This window comes from Aulonocara stuartgranti (genome assembly GCF_965226115.1).
Source record: "Aulonocara stuartgranti genome assembly, chromosome: 15".
Taxonomy (NCBI): Eukaryota; Metazoa; Chordata; class Actinopteri; order Cichliformes; family Cichlidae; genus Aulonocara; species Aulonocara stuartgranti.
This window is the reverse complement of record NC_138951.1, coordinates 37,334,447-37,352,413: the sequence shown is the minus strand read 5'-3', so window position 1 is coordinate 37,352,413 and position 17,967 is coordinate 37,334,447. Positions and strand designations below refer to the sequence as shown.

At 40.2% G+C, this 17,967-nt stretch overlaps 1 protein-coding gene and 1 long non-coding RNA gene across 2 annotated transcripts in view; one reads left to right on the top strand and one right to left on the bottom strand.

Annotated features, from left to right (window-relative positions):
• Nucleotides 1–779: 779 nt before the first annotated feature.
• Nucleotides 780–7,729, bottom strand: LOC309688745. The gene is made up of 3 exons (XR_014271156.1): nt 7,648–7,729; nt 5,856–5,904; nt 780–1,544 (listed from the first exon to the last, which is right to left on the bottom strand). It is a non-coding gene; the product is annotated as an uncharacterized lncRNA (long non-coding RNA).
• A 113-nt stretch (nt 7,730–7,842) lies between these two features.
• The window catches only part of nr5a2 (nuclear receptor subfamily 5, group A, member 2), a 65,499-nt gene continuing 55,374 nt past the window's right edge, over nt 7,843–17,967 (top strand). Inside the window, exons 1-3 of the mRNA XM_082504681.1 lie at nt 7,843–8,610; nt 11,786–11,904; nt 15,559–15,700. Of these exons, the coding sequence (XP_082360807.1) occupies nt 8,529–8,610; nt 11,786–11,904; nt 15,559–15,700 (343 nt within the window). The 5' untranslated portion in view covers nt 7,843–8,528. The remainder of the gene's footprint in view (nt 8,611–11,785; nt 11,905–15,558; nt 15,701–17,967) is intronic.

The following is a 17,967-nucleotide window of genomic DNA, read 5'->3' as shown; positions in this document are numbered from 1 at the left end:
ATAATCCTCTTCGATAAAGTGTTTACTATAGTGCTTAAGTCAGTTTATTTATTGACTGACTTTCAAGAACAACCTGTACCAAATTTAATGGATTGTGATGTTTCAATAGTACACAAAACAGACACTTTGACTGTCCTTTATGTTAGGGATGATAGCAGGGCATTTAGCCATATACAGAACTTCCATCGCTGCTGCTCAACCTAACTTTATAAAGCTAAAGAGCAAAGTATGGCCAGTTTTCTTTTGCTGGCTGCAAGAGTGGGCACGTGGCTATTCATGAACTCAGAGGAACTGAGACCCAGTGGACTAAATTCTTATTTCCCATGTGAACACAATAGGAAAATGCCTATATGTTTGTGCAACCATTTACGGTAGGGTATGGCCAGCGTTACCACTAGTTTTGAATGTATGCCCACAGACCACAGCTATGTCTAAACGACCATTAGAAATTGTTGAAGCTCTAAGGCCAATTCAAAACCAATAAACGACTGGGTTTGGATTACTGTGTTTTCATGTCCTCCCTTGGTCTTTAGTGCAACCTAACATCAGTTGCCTATTTTGGTAGCATCTCAACACAGTGCATGTGTGAAAAATAAACTGCCATCACATTAAAAACATTATATATTGTGTAAGAAGAGCCAAGCTCCTTAGTCAGACCACTGGCTTTTTTTTTTCAGCAGGAAAAAGACAAAGGTTTTTGGTTTTGAGCATTTAAACCTACAGGCTAATTTAAACAGGGTTAAAATCAGAAATATAGAGGCATTAATGAAGGATCTGTGATGCACTTTTTAGATGAAATTTGAAAGACATCCTGGAATCATGTGAATAACCTGTAACACTGCATTCCCTGTAGCAACGAGCATATTGATATGTATCTGTACTAATGCTGGTCTCTAGACAGGTTTATTGACACGGCAGCTTTTCTGTAGGGGAGAAATAATGCTGCCCATTCTTTATTCAACCATTGGAAGAGTCTTCCTCCTTTTAAGTGTCATTTAGAAATGAACCTTTCTATGATCTTTACATTTTTCTCATTCTGCTGTGAAAGAGTCAAAAATTCTTTCACATCGGCACACTTGTTACAGCGTGTGTTTTTGTGGGACTTTGTGTTTGAGCACATAGATGCCAGTCGTGTCAGAAAATATTCTCTTTACTTTATATCTCTTATATTTTTTCTTTTTTGTGAAGCTATGAATAATTAAAACATCTTTGCATGTGTGTTGTGCACCTCATCTCACTTTTAAGTTCACTCAGCCTTTTGACATGGAGATAACCAAAGCCCTCAGACAATTATCAGCGTCCTTCGGCTTCAGGACGTCAGCAGAAATCTTGCAACATTGAAACATCTTTACACAAACATATGCGTGCACGCACACTCACACACACACACTCCTTTCTCCACTCAAAAGAGCCAGTCTTTGTTTGATCCCCTGTGAGGTTTATCTCCTAAGCCAAATGTCAACACTTGCTGTTGACACACTCTGTTTCCTCCATTGACTGCCTTCATCCAAAGAACTGGGGACCAGCAGGTAACAGCAGCTGACCTGGGGGCACAATAGAAAGTCAAAGGAGTACAAGACATACTGAGGAATTAGAGAATTAGACAATAAGAAACAGTGTAAGGGTATCATGCAAGAATGTAACAAACACATCATGAAATATATCTTTTTATTTTAAAAACTAAGCTTGTTGAAAAGAACTCCTTGGAGAGAAGCATATGGGGTGTTTTGATGTTTTCTTTGCATCACACACTTTTCATTTCAGTATCACTGAGCATGTAATACCACTTCAATCATTAATCTGTACTTGTACTATTATAAGTTTAATAACTATTTTTATTTGATTTGTGATTTTTAGTGTAAGAGCAATAGAATTCACACAAGAACCACAATCAAAATGTAGTTGCTACGTTTTCTAGATGTTTGATACCAGATGCTTTAAATGGTTACTGAAAGCTGAGAGAGAGTCAGCAGTGTATGTTCCCATAGAGAGTGTCTAGAAAAAGGAGTAGAATTAATCTTCTCAGCATGACTTCAATGCTCCAAAACTGTCCACATGGAAGGCTTTACGGAAATGCACACCATAGAATAAATCAGTTAAGTTATGATACGGTATCATATCCAAACTGAACTGTAGAAGTGTTTCTCTCTTTTGGTTGGTGGATAAAACCCATCGTCTTCAATCCAAAAAAAGGAAAAAAGACTCACAACACCTCATATTTCACAAATCTTTAATAATCTCTCATTTTCTTTGTTTATTTCTTGCAACCTCTTATGCAGACAAGATTTGAGACTTGCTGGTGAATTAAAAGGAGCATGTAGGAGATTAGGAGTCAAAGTTTTACCTTCAGGAATTAGACGAAGAGTAAATATCAACCTAAACTAAGCAGGATGGACACAACAGAATGATTCCCATCCTGATATAATAGGTGAATTCAATGAACTGAGGTTGGCACACCACACAAAAACTAATCAAGGCCACAAATGCAGTTATCCAACTACCTGTCTCAGGCAAAACATAAAAACCTGGGCAGCACCAGAACCTGATGTTATCCACCCATATTAAGTGAAGAAGGTTATAGCACTCCATGAATACCTCGCAGCACAAATAAGTGGTCTGCTAACAGCAGATTGGCTAATACAGGGCAGAACAATCCTGATCGTGAATGAGGATGTTTAGTGGCCTCTACACAACATGAAAGCTCAATCATGAAAGCATCATAGCAACCAGACTGAGAAAGTCCATGAGTCTAAATATGAGTACAGCTCAGAAAGACATTGGAAACAACACCAGAGGATGAAAACACCAGCCACTGCTTGATAGAGCAGTACACTAGGACTACAAGAAAGCCTACAACTCAGTGCGAGTAGAATTAAATGGTTATTTCCATTCTACCTTCTTATTATCCATTGTTGATCTGCACACAGCTGTTGTCACAAACGTCACACTCGCTTACGTCACTGTCATGACACATTCTCGCAAAAAAAATCACGGTTTTAGTAACGCAGTAATTCAGCGTGCTTACGGGAAAGTAACGGTAATCTAATTACCGTTTTTGCAATAGTAATCCCTTACTTTACTTGTTACTTGAAAAAAGTAATCAGATTACAGTAAGGCATTACATGTAACGCGTTACTGCCCATCTCTCCATATGACCAGTATCTACAGCAAGAACACTGCGATGTGGACTCGGTGGCTGAATGGTAGATGGTGGCAAAAAGAGGGAAGGTGATCTGGACTGAAGAGGTGGAGTTGTCTGAAGGCAAAATAGTAGACATACATGGCAGTTACAAGGGTATCCCACAGGCCAACGGGAGCCATGAAGAAGATGCAAGAAGGTCAGCTACTGCCAAATACCTAAAGAAGGTAAGGCTGGTGCTCAGAGGGTAGCTTAATAGTGGGAATAAAATCCAGGCAAACAATACATATGTCCCACTGGTCATCAAATACCCAGCTGGAATAATACGCTGGCCACAGGTGGAGACAGCTACCACCAGTGTAAAGAAACAAAAACTCGTCCCAGTGCACAGTGATCTTTACCCAAAGTTGATACCTTGAGCCTCAACAAACAACAGAAAGAGGGAAGGCGAGGATTAGTGAGTGTCACAGCGACAATTCAGGATGAAACACGGAGCATCTGTGAATACTTCCTGAGATGGCAGCTGAAGAAAAACAGTGAGGAGAACGGCAGGAAACAGTTGTGGAAGACTAAGCACCTGCATGGGAAGTGGAGTTAGAGGAAGTACCTGACACTGAGAAAAACTGCAAGTGGCCACAAAAGGCTGACCTAAAGGACAGCACCAAGGCTTTGATTATTGCAGCGCAAGATTAAGCCCAAACTTCAGATCCATAAATGCAAAACTCTACCACAGCAAACAGAGCTTGAGCTGCAAAGTGTGCAAAGGTTCCCCGGAGTACTGTCCAGCACACTGTAGCAGAATGTGAGATGCAAGCTGGGACAGCATACAATGAGAGGCACAATCAAGCGGCTGGAATAGTGTACAGAAACATCTGTGCTGTCTGTGGATTAGAAGGACCCAAGTCCTGATGGTAAACAACCCCAAAGGTGGTTAAGAACAACAGGGCTGAGGTCCTGTGGGACTCCAGGTTCTTGATAGACAAGCAGCTGCTGGCAACCCAAACAGACATAGTGGTGGTTGACAAGGAGCACAAGATCACAGTTGTGATAGATGTGGCAATCCCAGCAGACAGCAACATCTGAAAGAAGGAGCACAGGAAAACAAAGTGGTCCCAGTGGTAATGGGAACATTAGGAGCCATAACCACCAAACTGATAGATTCCAGCAGATTCCAGGCACAACATCAGAGGTCTGTTTCCTGCAGACTGCCATCCTAAGAACAGCGCAAAAACCTCAAAGCTACTGACAGCTACTTCCATAAATCATTCTCTCGTGTTTTGTTTACCTCAGTGAAGTTCTGTTTGTGAGTTGTTGCTCTGTACTTTGAGTCCTGCTGTATTTTTAGAACAAATGACTGTTTACATTACATCTTCGATACAGAAAACAGTAGCAGGTAGGGGAGAGAGGTGTGTATGTGGGTGTCTGTGTCTGGCAGTGAGTGGTGGAGGGGGTGATTTCCTGCTTATGAATAGCAAATGTGTGTTGATTATAATTTAATGATGTTAGTGTGTGTTGCTGTACATTTCCAAGGCTATTGTTATTTGATCAGAACACTTGTACACGCAGGAATACACTCATTCATGAACACAACGCGCACACAAACATGCACTCCCTCATAAAACTCACACGCAAGCTGAGACCATACAAGGTGTCAGCCCTACAAATGAAAACACGCATGCAAAAAATATGACACACAAGTGAAAGACAGACTGCATGAAGTTTTAAATTCTTTGGCACTTTTAATTACCATGCATGCATGCAAAATATCATTTTTACAGCCTGCAGTGTTGCTGCTCAAATTGTCACTGTGTGTGCTTGTGTCTGTGCCAATCAGATAAATCCAAACTTGGAACCATAACATGGGAGGTGAATAGTCCAGAGTTTGATTTGTACTTTTGTACATCATTTAATGTGTCATTTTATAACCTCAGACTGTAAACTGTAAAGTCTCAGTGTCAATAAAGTACTACTACTTACGTATCTATCTATCTAATTAAGTTCACAGTTTCTGTGACTGTTATGATCGAACATTATTTTCTTCATGCTTCATCTTCAAAGTTTGGACCTACTCTTTTTCCTCCCTTACTTCCTTTGTGTCTCTATGTTTCTTATTAGCTTTCACCATCACTCACTGGCTGGGCCTCTCTCTCTCTCTCTCTCTCTCTCTCTCTCTCTCTCTCTCTCTCTCTCTCTCTCTCTCTCCCTCTAAATAAGTTAATCATTCCAGTAGAGCTATCTTGCCACAGGTCTTATCAGTCTCTGTGTCATTTTATAACCTACCCTGCTCCCCCCTCACCCTTCAGCCCCTACTTGTCCTCTCTTGCTTGTCAACCTCTGACTCCACCCACCACTGCCCTCAAGTAACACAGTTTCAGCCAATCCCAACTCAGTACTGAGTGTGTATTGCTGATTGGTGGACCCCCATCACCACCACCACCCAGGATCCTGACAAACCTAAGAACTTAAACCTGGCCACCAACTCACTGTCTAAAATTAAAAACAAAACAAATAAAAAGACCTGTTTGTGTTTGTCTGTGTGTGGATACAGAGATTACTTTGCAGGGTAACTACTTTCATTTCAAAGCTAAAGTTCTCAGTTTTATATTTTTTATATTTTTGTGTATTTGAATATATCACATCTCACTTGTTTTCCTAAGACGACTCCAGATCACTGTGTAAGGAAAACATTTCAGTTGGAAGTATAATAGAAACTTACTGTATGCCTGTGTTTATGTGTGTATGTGAGCACACATACTGTAGAGAACCTGTGAACACATGAAGTACAAGTGAACAGTGTACTGATGAAGTAGGAGCATCAGTCTGTTTACAGATTAACATTGCAGGTACAGAAAAACAAGTCCCCATAGCTTTTATTTTAGTGTGATGACTTCATTAAAGTTTATTGTAAAATTTAAGTTTGCGTTAGGATAATGATAACAACTACAAAAATACATTACATAGAGCATCCTCACAAAGACAGGACAACTCACTTATGAGAGCATTTTGGGAGAAACGGGCAATGCTCCAAAGAGGACCTGATCAGTACATATGAGCCTGTTTTGTGTGTGTGTGTGTGTGTGTGTGTGTGTGTGTGTATGCGGCGACACAGGTGATATATACATATATATATATACATATATATATAATGGCAAAATGGTTGTCTATAAATCACCCAGACTTTAGCTACTCAACTCTGTAAAAAAAAAAAAGAAGACTACAACAGCTGTGGCTGCGCTCTGACTGTGTTTCTGGCTTTACTGTGAAATCTATTTAATTGAATTTCTAAGTATTTTACTTGGAAATTGTTGTTCCAAGTAAAATATGTTATTAGTTATATATTTATATATTAAAACAAGACAAATAATTGTCATCAGGGGGACCTCACCTTTCTGTGCTCCTTGCATTTTATGATAATGAGCAGGGGTTTTGCCCTATATTGCTATAAAAAATATTTTTCTTTCAGAGATGACAAAGTCTTAACATTACCATTAGCTGTGGGTACTGAAACGTGTGTGTGTGTGTGTGTGTGTGTGTGTGTGTGTGTGTGTGTGTGTGTGTGTGTGTGTGTGTGTGTGTGTGCCCTCTGTAACCCTTTTATGTTCGTCAGATTTGTCTGGTGATTTTCCGTGTCTCCCTCACTCATAAAAACACACCGCCGCCATTTCCACACAAACACTTTTGGCTTCATGAATGTTTTGAAGTGACGGTATTCTGCCATTCAATGATGTGGATCACTTTTATGTCAATTTTCCTCATGACTAAATTACCCACAGCAGTGATTAGGAAAGCCCCAAACAGATTTTGGAGTAGTATATACGCACCTGCGGGAAGTAAAGGTTTTGTGGCGATCCTTTATAACGGTGCTTTAAAACAATAACGTTTTCCGAGTTTAGTAACTCACTAAAAGACATGCGCAGACAACAGGAATCCAGATCGTTTCCTTAACGCGACAGAAAATAGTTTAGACTTCTACCTGATTCAAAAGTTGGATATTTCTCTGTGGTCTGCGAACTAAAATAAGTTACACAAGCTTTTTGTGATTGTGGTCGTGGGGCATTACGGGGATGCTGTAGTGTCATTCTTTTTTGCATGAATTTAATTTGAAAGGCAGTGACGTCAGATCACTAATTGATCCCCGCTCAGCCAATTACTGTTAATGATTCAGAAGCAAAGGTATAATTTATTGCATAAAGGGGGCGATTTGATTAGACAGTGAGGTCATTTCAAGCCTGAGGCCGGTGATGCTCGAGTTTTCCATGAAATTTATATGGCCTTATGGAGAATTTACAATGTCCTCACCTGTATTTTAAGATGGAGTGGTCACACACGCACACACGGGCGCAGACACACAGAGAGAAGAAAGAAAAGCAGAAGGAAAGAGTATAATTTTGTCACAATAGTTCATCTTTTAAAGTTTGTATATATATGAAAAAATTACTTAGCATATAGGAACGCTCGCTCTCACGCTCCCTGTGCGTGCGTGTGCTAAAGCGCTCTGATCCACATACCTTGCGCTTTGTATTTGCATTCCGTGCGCCCAGACGCAGTCGGTGATCTCACTACAGTTGCATCACTTCTCTTGATTTCCTTGTTCTCCCTCCGCTTTTAAAGTCCGTCATTAACGGGATTAAATAGATGAGATTTTGGAGAGATGGACCTGGAGAGTTTGAGGCGATGTTTCCCGGTCTTCTTTCCTGATTGGATCGGAGGAAGATGATGTCAGACGACCGCATGCGTCTCGGATTGGAGAGAGCGGAGTAAACAAAGCCGCGAGGAGGAGGAGGAGAGGTCTCCACATCTCCAGACAGTCCGACCGACTCACCGAATCCGACTTTACGCACAGGAGAGGGCGGCCCCGGCGGCTCGTGCTTGTCTGCTCAAGGCTGAAAGTTACACTGACAGTCTCACATTAATGGCTGACGCGCTTTAAAGACTTTGGAAAAGATAAAGGGAAACTTACCATCGCATTCTAATCCGGACCTTGTGCTGTTTTCTTAAGTGCAGAGTGATTCCCTAACTCTTCGCGAAAGTGCTTCTTACTTAGTTTAGAAGGAATCACTCCGTTTTCTCCTGCGTTATTTCTGAGATTTTTCCTTTCTTTTTTGCGTAAATGCGTTTTAATATTTTTTTTAAATCAGTGTAGCTAAGTCAAAGCAGCGTTACACACAGGCTATGCAAGCCTGTTGTTTAGAAAAAAGTCTTAATCTGGCTTTATCGTTGGAGCATTGCCTGATAATTGGAAGTGAAAGAGAGTTATAAAGTAAGAAATAGGACGGTAGAAGTCGCTCGGGACAGTCTTTCGGGGGGTGTTTGTGCGAACGCCTGTCTCTGACGTCCAGGTGTCCCGCCGTGCGGTGCGGAGTCTCTATCTCAGGCCGGCAGTGCTGTCATGCTGCCCAAATTCGAGACTGAATCCCTGGGACTCTCTCGATCGTATGGCGAACAGGGGCACATGCCAAGGAACATGCAGGGTAAGAACTGTCATTCATTTGAATCTCGGTAGTCTGCCCGAAGCTTCCACTTCGCTGTCTTCGTGGAGCGTTTTCCGGCTGAGAGTGTACTCACTAAAATGTACATGCTTGTATTCGTTACCTTTTTTTCTTATAATGAGGAACAGTTACCGATCTGTCATACGCCAATACACGAACGCGTTGATTCCACGAACTTAGCAGGTAATTACTAGGGGGGGTTATTATTATTATTATTATTCAACATGATCTCCAAAAGGCTTCGATAATGTTCTTCCACTTCAACTTGGAAGCACTTTTTTTTAAAAGTTTGGCCCGCGGTCAAACAGGTACCTACCTGTCATTCACGCTTAGAGCGAGCGGCAGCAGCGCGTAAAAAGCAAGAAACAGAGCAGAGGTATTCTGTCAATGTAACTTTTTCTTGTTTGTTTCTTTTTTTTTATTTCTCTGATTTTAGAATGAAACAGATGACTTTCTCTTAGCAGAATAAGAAATATCTCAAACCTGCTCGTGGTTTTGTTTCTAAAGAAAACTGCTGTGGAAGAGTTGTTGATGTCGAAGCAAAACTGGAGTGTCTGATTAAGATTAAAATATTTGACTAAGGACAGCAAACTTTTACCCAAGAAGAAAATAATTATGAGCTAGTTTATTGATTTTACAAACGGTAAAGAAGAGCTTGGTATTGTCTGCCAACACGTAGTTTCGCAATAGCTTTCTCTCGTAGTACAGCCAAGTTGATTCTACTCTCAAATGAAATACAGCTGCAAAATAAAGTTAAACTAAATCACTACGTTTTAGATGTTGCTTTAATGCTGTAGTGTGAAATCTTTTTTGTAAGCTTTAAACTGTTGTTGTTGGAGGTTTTTATCTCACATTCGAGGAGAACTGCGTAAGGCCTTCAGATGTTCGAAATCGGTGTCATTTAAAAAAAATGAAGAGCAAATTTTAGGACCCCTGCATTTTTTTTCAGAATGAGCATAATTATTTAAATTCCCAGTGGCATGCCGTAAAAATCTATTTTCTTGATCTTCACAGTAGGCTGCACATTAAGCAGCTACATTTTTGAAGAAATTCTGACCTCAATGGCAAGTTAAACTCATATAACCCTGATCATTTCCAGCATGTCTTTCCACGGCAGTATAACCGGACAATCAATTAGCCCGCTCTCGGTTTATAAGACATTGATAACGTATTCTCACTTTAAACAAGGAGTGGCTTGTTTGCCAGCCCTTTTACCTTTTTTCTTATTTTACCCCAACTGTTTTTTTTTTACAGGCAGCTAAAACAAGGAAGCTCCGACTGAAATGAATTTCTTTTAGAATCACGAGGTTTTTTGTTTTGTTTTGTTTTTTTGACAATTGGAGGACGTTGGGTTTTTTGTTTTGTCTTTTGTTATTTTATGAGCAAGTGGACAGTAAATGATTGACGGTCGGGCCGATGTGTTTCTGGAGGTAATCTGCGCAGACGTTGTATGCATTCACCTGCGTCTGTCAGTTATACAACGAGGTGCTGAAATATATTCAATTTGTCTGTGCATAAAAAACACTATTTGGACTATAATTACAGGCATAACGTCGCGTCATGTGCTGTTAGAGCTCCTTAAAAGGCGAAATTCACTGTACAAAATAATGGAAACACCATAGCAATGACAATTGAAAGAAAGAAAATATTTGGATAGGATCCTGTAAAATAAATATTCATTATTGTCGGCCTCAGGACGGACACCCCTCGGATATCTTAATTTATTATTTCCTTTCCACTGCGTCATCACTTCAGAACTGCAACCAGGGCTCGGATAGTGTTTATTTTCTTTTTGAAAAGGCGTCCAAAATGCACCTGCGGTACGTCGTAAGAACAGGCCTTTAAAATCGTGTCCTTCTTGCGCTTTAACGCAGAAGAAAGTTCGAAAATCGAGCTTGCTTTGAGTTTCTGTGGAAGGAAATAAAAGAAAAGGGAAAAAACGGAGCTTGGTGGAACTTGTTGCTTCAGCTGGGATACGCTGATCCCAGCAGGGCAACGCGCTAACAAACTAGAAATCATGTCTAATTAATAGGTCTCGGAGAGAGCAGATGAGTGGATTTTGAAGTCGAGCAGTACTAATAGCCCATGTAAAGACATTGGAAGGCGTAGTTGACAAAATATTTCCACTTTTACAGCCATATCCACTGTGGTTTCCTTTTTGATCCTGCCTGCTTTTTATGATTAGTGCCATAAAGACTTTTGTAACTGTTGTAAAAGTCAGCATGCCCGTTTGCTTGTAGCGCTGTCACACACAGAGACTTATGCAGGTGGGTATTTCTAACAGGGCAAAGAGGGCTAGACACCTCAGAAATAGTCGTACTTGTATGTAGACTATTAAGACCTAAATATAAAAAAAAAGGGGGGGGGGGGGGGGGGGGAGAGAAAAGGAGGAAAATCTGCAAGGAAGGTGAGGGAATTTTTATGCTTTTCCTCCTTTATTTAAAATTACATAATTAGTTATTTCCAGCGTTTGTCATTATTTTCTCTTCAGTATAAATAATGGCTAAAACTCGGTAACCAGGAAAATTATGAATTGAGAACTTTTAAAATGCAGCGCACAGCTCCACATAAAATGTGTGTACCAATATAAAGCAAATAAAATTAAATGGCCTGTAGTACTGTGGCTGATTCTTAAATAGAGAAAAATAATGTTGGTTCAAGTTGGGTTTGGATGGGGGGGGTTTCTCCCTCGCCTGCAGAGATAAGGGCTTCTCTGTGTCTTCATTTGTCTGTGGGCGGTAACATTTTCTCCTCCAATCCTTAAGTCTAATATCTCTCGATTTCCCCCAGCGATTTCACGACTCGGATACATATTGCATATGTATGAGGCTCACTTTCATGAGCTTCTTTTTATTATCATTATTATTATTTTGGCTCCTGTCTGAGACGGATGTAGAAGAGCAGAGGAAGAGGGAGTAATAAATGATCGCGTCCTCTCAGCTCTATCCAAAAGCTACTATTCGTCGTTTTTTGCTCCTCAAATTTAACCTTAAAAAAAGTCTTCTAGAACTTTGAAAAATCTCATTAATTTGCCCCGCGCGATTCCGCACCCTCTTTCATCCATCCATGGATGATAGAGGGCTTTTTTGAAAAAGAGATTCCCCGGCACTGAAATAGACTTCTCTCTGTGTATGTGTCTCCGTGTGTCCTCCTCCAGCCCCTCAGTTAAAAATGATGGACTACTCATATGACGAAGACCTGGACGAGATGTGTCCCGTGTGCGGAGACAAGGTTTCAGGGTATCACTACGGACTTTTGACCTGCGAAAGCTGCAAGGTTGGTGCCCCCAATTCCCTAAATAAAAAACAAATGCTGCACGATTTAAGCAAGAAGTTGCCTATTAACATAAAGTGTGCATGGTACTGTGTGCCTGTGGTGACCTCTGATTAACTGCTTCGATGTATAAAATATTCAAGTGCACTCTTGTCTATCATTGTGCAGTGTCATGCAATTATATATGTCCAGTTATTTGTATTAGCCTCTGAAGTCCCTGTAGGGCATCAACATGTGTCACTATGAGGCTTACACAGACTAAACTGTGGTCTTCATGAGTTTAATGCGCTCTCTGATATTATACTTCCTCTTGTGTCAGCCATTTTCCTAAATACTATGGGCTACCCACTGTGAAGAAAACTGCTTATCTGGATGGTGTCATTTCTGTCCTTCTCTCTCTTTTTTTGCATGCCAAGCATTTAAGCAGATTTTTTTTAAAGAATGATTTGCAACAAGTGTAATATTAGAGCAACATTTCAGCTCCTCACCATTAACACTGCAGGAAAACCAACAGTAAAGAGGCCAGGGGTCAAATATTGTTGTGACAGTTGATCTAACAAACTCTTCCTGTGAGTGTCAGAGGATTTTTGTAAAGTGTGGAACGGCTTGGAAAAGACACTGGAGTTCAAAAGCAGGCAAAGAGTGTTTGCAAATTATTATGTTGTTTTTTTTTTTTTTTTGCAACCACCAACCACAGGAGGTGTGCGTGTGTGTGGTGGGGGGGCTTTAACCCACGAAGGAAAGCGTACAATAGAGTTTCTGTTTGCACAGGCTTGCACCCTGCTGTCTAAAACTCTCATCACAAGTTCATTAAGACCTCAACAGCACGACGTTTCCATGTGCAGGCTAATAATGAAGCCACGCAAATCAAACTGTTAAAGCTTAATTTGAGATCTATCAACAACCTATTTGTCTCCTTCTGCATCTTTCCACTGTTCCCCTCAGCAGAGCAAACAGGCATTTCCCAAGTTTTTCCCCCTCAACTAGTAAAGCTGTCAGCACAAAATTAAGCTAAGACAAATGTCTCTGTGTTAACACTATTCAGTGTAAAATTGCAGCTCCTCAGTAATGATGTGCTAGTGCACATTTCTTGCCTATGTGGTCATTATTCAAAGCAGATGTTATAGATTTTATCCCATATTATGACCTTGAAATGCTAAGCATTTGCTTGAAGGGAGCAGTCAGTGGCATCTCTGCTGCTTTTCAGGCTCAGCGAAGGCTCACGCAGGACAGCCAGTCCACACATTTTCCAGTTTGGCTGAAACACTGCCGTGCATGTATGGAAGCACACACGATGCAGATGAAGAGGTCTTTGATAAAGTGCTGTGTATGCTTGCTGAAACATTAATAATATTGATACTCACCTGAAGCTTGTCATTGATTATCTCTAAAATGAAGGCAGCCTGTCCCGTTAAAAGTATAATCACCGGTACTCGACAGATTCATTTTGACATTAAACACACTCTGTTAGATAGGCAGAGCAATCCATATCCATTGTGTCTCCTGAACAAAGCTGGATAAACAGAGCAGCTACATTGTAGTCTCGGCCTTACGTATACGACATTCTTTTTTTCTTATGCACTATCAGAATAAATAATTTCCTTTAATTTTTCTAATTTTTGTAATTTTGAAGTAATGTCATAATTTTTCTCGAGCCTGCACCACTCTCCTCTTCCACCCTTTGAGCCCCAGGAGCAAAGTTGTGAATAACGCTCGTTATCAGGGTCACATTTTTTTTGAGCTTTGCTTTGGCTTCCATATTTGAGCTGACACACACAGATACACAAATACACAAATACACAACACATACACACACACAGAAAAAGAAAGATTCCCCAACACACACACACACACACACACACACACACACACACACACACACACACACACACACACACACACACACACACACACACACACACACACACATACAGATCCTTATCCCCAATTGATTTACCACATCCCTAAACCCACCTTTGCACTCAACAAGTGTACATGCAAACACAGACACACATCCCCCTTTATCCATGCACACAGACACTTTCAGTTCATACACACCAGCATGCGTAAAGTAAAAATGGTACCTTCTTGTTGAAGTAAAAATAAGTGAACAATGAAATGGGCTACATTAGTCAACAGCTCTTTTTGTGTTTTTTTATTTGGGGGGAGGGGGGGGGGCTAGCTGTGTGAGCACAGAGGAATGACCTGAAAATGCTGAAACTACAAACAACAAATTAGAGGTCAGTGCTTAGATGCACGGCGCTCATATCAAACATTCAAAGGGATGTTTTTTTTAATTTATCAAGTGAGACAGAAAGACACAAGAAAGAAAAATGGTGTAGCAGGAGAAAAGGTCAGAGGACATCAAGCAGTGAAATACAGTGAAATTCATTTTGTTTTTCTTTCTGAGTTGCTGTTTGTATTGAAAAAGAGTAAATTGCATTTCCTGGTGTGTGTGTGTGTGTGTGCAGAAATACCAAGTTGACACCAAGTTAACATGAATTTTGTGAATTTTAGATACTTTTGCAGCATATACTTTCACGCTAGGAAGGATGATTTTTTTGATTTCATGTCAATTAGTACGCAATTTATTTCGTTGGTTATTTTGTAAATTTGTCAAGGCAACAAATGTTGCTTGTAGCTGTGCAAATGAACCTCAACTTGGAGCTTTTCAGTGAGGTGTCGTCGGCTTCTCCTGACGATGTACTGTGTGTCTTTTATAGCACGCTTGAATCCACTTTGGTCCAGATATTTATAACACACACTGTGTGCTAAATGGAAAATTGGAGAGAAAGTTCTCTCTGAAGCATGGATTTCTTGGCACTGAGAAGTCGATAATCCAAAAACCGCGTGCACTGCCTTTTTTTTTTCTTTTTTTTGACAGGTCAGGCAATGCAGATTGTCAATTAAATTTGTGTCTGGTGAAATATTGATAGCCACCGGTTCTTTTTTATTTTTATTTTATTTTAAAGACCAGGTTTACGGATTCTCCTCCTAGGTTATGGATCTAGAATACGTTAATACCATCTTCCCTTCGTTTGATTTTCACTGCTGCTGCTGATAATAAATTCCATGTTGCAGGTATGAATCTCTGTAATCCCGGAACTGTGAATTATGGATATAATTTATTGGATTTTTTGGGCTCCTGCACTCATATTTTTCAATAATTAAGTGCAGAGTTGAAAAGATGCTTACTCTGTAATTCCCAGAGTCTTTTACTTGAACAGAGAATATTGAAAATATGAATGCAATTTTGACAGGAAACAAATTATAATTCCTGACTTTTATGAAGTAGTTTGCAATGCAATGAAAAGATTAGCTGTCAAGTAAAAGTATGTGAAACGGGCATATCTGCAGCATTTTTTTATTTAAAGCAAAATAAATTATTAAATGAATATAAATGAATTGTAAATACTCAGTTTTCATTAAGAGTTCAAAGTGTGTCTGCTTCATATATATCGCATCTACACATGTCTATAAAGCACCACATCAATGGGCATATAGCTTTTAAAACTTGCATGTGCGTGCGTGCGTGTGTGTGTGTGTGTGTATCCATTAAGTCTGTCCCTCTCCATCTGTCTGGGAGTGTGAATGGGCCAATTACCATTGCATTGCAGGGGTCAAGCGGGTTGACGTCTTAATTGGTTCTCTCCACAGGGCTTCTTCAAGCGCACCGTCCAGAACAACAAGCGTTACACATGTATAGAGAACCAGAGCTGCCAGATTGACAAGACCCAGAGAAAGCGCTGCCCATACTGCCGCTTCCAAAAGTGCCTCACCGTCGGCATGAAGCTAGAAGGTACAAAAACATATTTGTGTTACGCAGTTTAGCTTATCGACTCAACTAGAAATTACAAGCTTTGCTGATGTTTGGCTTCTGTAATTTGAATTAATTTTGGCTTAAACATGGGAAACTGTTGGGAAGCAATGTGTTCAGCGTGCATCAGCAGCGGTGCATTATGTGTAATGGTTAATAGTCTTTTCTGCATTAATCATATGTGTTGCTTGCAAAGTCTCACTCCTTAAAGTAACCAGTAACTATAGAATGAATGTGGTGGAGAAAAAAGAAATAATCTGTCTTATGTTTTCTGGACTGTATGAGGAGTAAAACAGGAGATACTCAGCTAAGATACCTCAAAATTCCTGTAGTTAAGTACTCGCAATTACATTCCACTGCTGCCTATAACAAGTCAGCATCTAAGCCACTTGAATGCACTACACAGCCTCCAGGTTTGCTTTGACCAGAAGTCCTTCAAAATTACATTTTACTCAGAATATCGATGTTTTTTATAGCACTTATACAGTACTGTTTTTTTACAACTTCATGAATAGTTTACCACATATTTAGTCTATTCTGGGGTTTTATAGTAAACACTACTCACTAAAATATGATCTCGATGTTACAGTACACATCTGCAGAAGTGGAAAAGCAGATACAGGCTGGGGGGTTTTCTTTCTTTCTTTCTTTTACATTGTGTGTGCTGCACCATATATTTTTCAAGATATGATGCCTGTTTGCAATTACTGTTTCTGAAAGTTGTGGAGGAAAAAATTATAACATCGAGCAGTTAAAATTGGAGGTTGAGTGCTTCTGGACTTGCACAGAGGTGTTTTAAAAAACCTCTACCCAAGTTCTGGTGAAATGACACGGCCAGTCTTTTTTCCATTAATTCACAGCTGAGCTGCACATTAGCTTTTGGTGGAAAGTATTCGTCCATGATCAATATGCATGTGAATAATTTCCTCCCATTGAGATATCCACTATTTAGAAGATGGTTAATATGTGCTCTGACAAAATGATTGCTCGTACGAAAGGAGAGGAATATATTTATTTAAACATTTAACGGTGAACATCTCAGTAATAGCCACTCTATACAGAGAACCTTGTAAAGTGAAGCCTTTCATTTCAAACCAGTGCCTTGAAATCCAGTATGGCTTATTAGTGTTTGTCACGGGGTCAGGGGGTGCTGGGGGTATCTGGTAGCCGTTGTGCACTTAGAGTTGCCAGACAAAGTAATAGATAAAATATTAGACTTGGCAGCAGACTGAGAATGGTAATGATGATACTTTTGGCTGGCCGTTTTGAGGCCTCTTTGTTTAATTTGAACACGGCTCAGAACCCTGGTCAAACATGCCCATTCAGAACTGACAGGACTGCAGGCAAAAAGAAGGGGAGGGTTCAGCTTTTTCAAAAATAATATTTAAAACTGCCAGTTTTCCCTCACATACATTGATGATGCATTCTCTTCTGAAATCATTACATTTGGAGTGAATAAAGGGGCCTGAAGGTCATCTTTCCATTACAGCTTTGAAAGAAAAACTACATTAAAGCCAATGGTTGCAGCTGATTTGGTCCTACAAAATTACTTCAGTATTTTTAATAAAAGCAGCCGTTCTGCTATTCATCTCGTTTCAGTTTGATATTAAGACAAAATTCTTCACCCATTTGAAATTCAAACTAAATTAAAAATCCCAAGATCCCTGAAATGATCACATGCAACTAAGCAAAGTTAATATGTTAAAGAAATAAGACCCTTAGAGGATGAAAGTATAGCAAAGACAGCCTAACTAAAATCTTTCCGGAGGCTTCTCCCTTTACCTGCCATGTGTGGTTTAATTAATTGCCGTTAATAGTGAATGGCCGCTGGGCAGAATGTCCCGGCCTGTCATTTTCCAGCTGACAAGGGTGGGGAGGGGGTAGCATTTGATTTGTTTTGCTGGCGGTAACTTTCAGCTCGGGGGCAAGACGGGCCCTGCAGCACTTTGTCAGGGGCCAGAAGCTGCAATGGGTGACTCCTGCCACAGCTGGTAAAGACCTCCCATGCAGAACGGCTGACACCCCTCACCACACACACACAAACTTTGCACACACATAGAGCTCTCACCGGTAAACACATGCATATATTCATGAGAAGCCCAAGAAAGGTGTTCAGAAGGCCACAGGCAAGAGGGAGAAGCTGTCATTTCATCTGAAAGAATGTGTACAATAGCAAAAGGAGGTTTGGGGTCATGTGCTTTGTTATTACAATCTTTTCATTCCATTACACAGCAGCTTGCAGCAACATG